Consider the following 2388-nt stretch of genomic DNA (forward strand, 5'->3'; position numbering starts at 1 on the left):
GAACTAAGTTGATGAAGACATGCAGCAGCAGGAGAAGCCTTGCATCATTGGTTTGGTCGGGTCGTCCATCACACTAGCCACCATCACGTACCCATCGCCATCACTAACATTGATCCTGCAGTAGCAACAGATAACCATTTATAAATTAAACGAACCACGTACAAGGTTATACTAAGCATGTAAGTACAGTCCAGCTACACGTACAAGGTTATACTAGGCATGTAAGTACAGTCCAGCTATAAAGTGGATGGCAAAGTGTGGCTGCTATTGTTGCTACTTTAGCCAACTGAGCTAATTAATCTCATCAACCTAATACACTTCTCTCAAAAAAAGAAAAAAGCAACTTCAAATATTGAGTACAGCAGCAACATCTACTTGTTACTGGAGTTCCAGTTCAAGATGGCCAGAGGCCACTTGGCACCATGGAACCTGCACAATTTCCACCATATATATGAATGAGTTAGAAAGAAAACTAGAGTTGAACTATCCAGCCTCATACATACATACATAAGCGAGCAAAATTTGATTACACAAGAAGGTAGCTGGAGTGGTGGTGGATGAAATGAAAGTCGACGGCCATGGCTCAGCGAGGAGAGGAGCTCAACATTGAAGTTTCGCAAAACGGGAGTTTCATTAATTTGAGAGTGGGTTTTAGTAGCTCAAGCTTAGTTAAGTTAAGAACTTAGTACTAAACAGCAGCAACACTTGAACCGTAACATGTCCAGAAAGGAAACAAAACATGAGACAAGTATTGATAGCAAGTCCACGAAGGACATCCAATGGTTTCAGCCACATCCTAATAAACCTGCAGCATTCTCTAGCACATAATTATCAGCAACAAATCAATGGCTAGACGAGCACCACCACAACATATCGACACTAACACTTGGCCCAAGCAAGGAATCAGTTCACACACGCAAGATGATGATTGCATACATACAAATCATGTGCTGGCAGAAAAAATTCAAGCAGGAGCTCATCTTCTCTCTTTGTTTTGTAACTAACAACCTAAATAAAATAAAATAAAAACATGACTTGTTCATACAGATCCCTCTAAAAGTCCTTGGCACAAGTGCATCACATATTCATCAACTTAGCATCAGAAGTAGTAAGCACGAGAAGAGCGGGAGGGAGATGGAGGAGCTACCTGCCGCGGTCGCAATGGAAGCAGAGGAGCAGACCCCTCTTGCCCCCCCCCCTCAAGCAGGACAGGGCTGCTGGCTGGTTGCGCCCCTACTCCTCCGCCTCCTCACCCTGCACATAGCAAGTTTCAGATGTTCAATGCACACTAGCTAACAGAATGCCCACAATAAATATTTTGGCTAAACTACTTTCCTTGATAGCTTTACAAATTACAACAATGATTCATTTGACTATTTCTAGAGGAATCAACCCAACCCCTGTTGCTTGGAACTGAACCCAGAGCTCCTTCCTTATGTAACAACCTGAAGTCAATGAGCGTGCCTCCTTTGCCGATGAGCGCGCTGCAGCAAGCGTAGGGCACCACCAGCACCACCGTGTTGTCGGCATGGTCGCCCTGCAACCACAACAGAGGATTGGAGTCTCTAAATCAAACCACAGCCGAAGCAAACCAACTATAATATCATCAACTGTAAAAGAACATTTATAGTAACTCTGAAGAAATGTTGATCCTTTTTTGGACAGTACAGAGAATAGAGGAGGGGTCTGAACATTCACTACTTCAAGTAGGAGTACCTAGTAGCAGATCTTGTGGAGGAGGAGCTCGGCGGTGTCCATGACGGCGCGGAAGGGGCCGGAGAGGAAGGCTCATGGTTCCTTGAGCAGCTGAGTCAGGCGAAGATGCGCCCGGAGCCGGGCTGGCCCTGCGTGACGTGGCGGAAGGAGGAGGCGATGCCAGCGAGGCCGGAGCGGATGAGCGCGTCGAGCTCGTCGGCCACCGGCTGTAGGTCGGGGATGGCCGGCGCGGGGTGGCCAAGGAGGCGCGCGGCCCTGGACCACGCGTACAGCATGACCAGGAGGAGGAAGAGCATGTTGGTGGCCAGCAACACGGCTGTGTAACCGGAGGCGCCGTGGAATAGGATCCAGGAGGCGACGGCGGTCGCTAGGAGTAGGGCGCTCAGGTCGGCCCGGCCTCGGCGCCACAGCACCATGTCTACAGTGAGGGTCGTCGACGGGAGGGTGGGTTTGGGGGCGGTGGCGGATCGAGATCTGAGGGAGGGAGAGGGCAGCGGCTGTGGGTGCGTAGGAGAGAGGGGAGGACAGGACGAGTGGTGCGGGTTGTGTTAGGGCTAGTTGGGTGAGACGGTGAGGGGGTCAAGTGTGTCGTTGGATCCGGGACGATCAGACGGTTCAGATCGCCTAAGGTAGGGTGATCCGGGGAAGATGTCCTGATTGGTTGGAGATTCC

General features: G+C 49.8%; 1 protein-coding gene across 1 annotated transcript; it reads right to left on the bottom strand.

Moving 5' to 3' along the window:
* Positions 1 to 1811: 1811 nt before the first annotated feature.
* On the bottom strand, positions 1812 to 2132 carry LOC119357559 (reticulon-like protein B12). The gene has a single exon (XM_037624470.1). It carries the CDS (start codon positions 2130 to 2132, stop codon positions 1812 to 1814), a length of 321 nt encoding a protein of 106 aa, XP_037480367.1.
* Between the last annotated feature and the right edge of the window lie 256 nt (positions 2133 to 2388).

The sequence above is a fragment of the Triticum dicoccoides genome, chromosome 2A (genome assembly GCF_002162155.2).
Source record: "Triticum dicoccoides isolate Atlit2015 ecotype Zavitan chromosome 2A, WEW_v2.0, whole genome shotgun sequence".
Taxonomy (NCBI): domain Eukaryota; kingdom Viridiplantae; phylum Streptophyta; class Magnoliopsida; order Poales; family Poaceae; genus Triticum; species Triticum dicoccoides.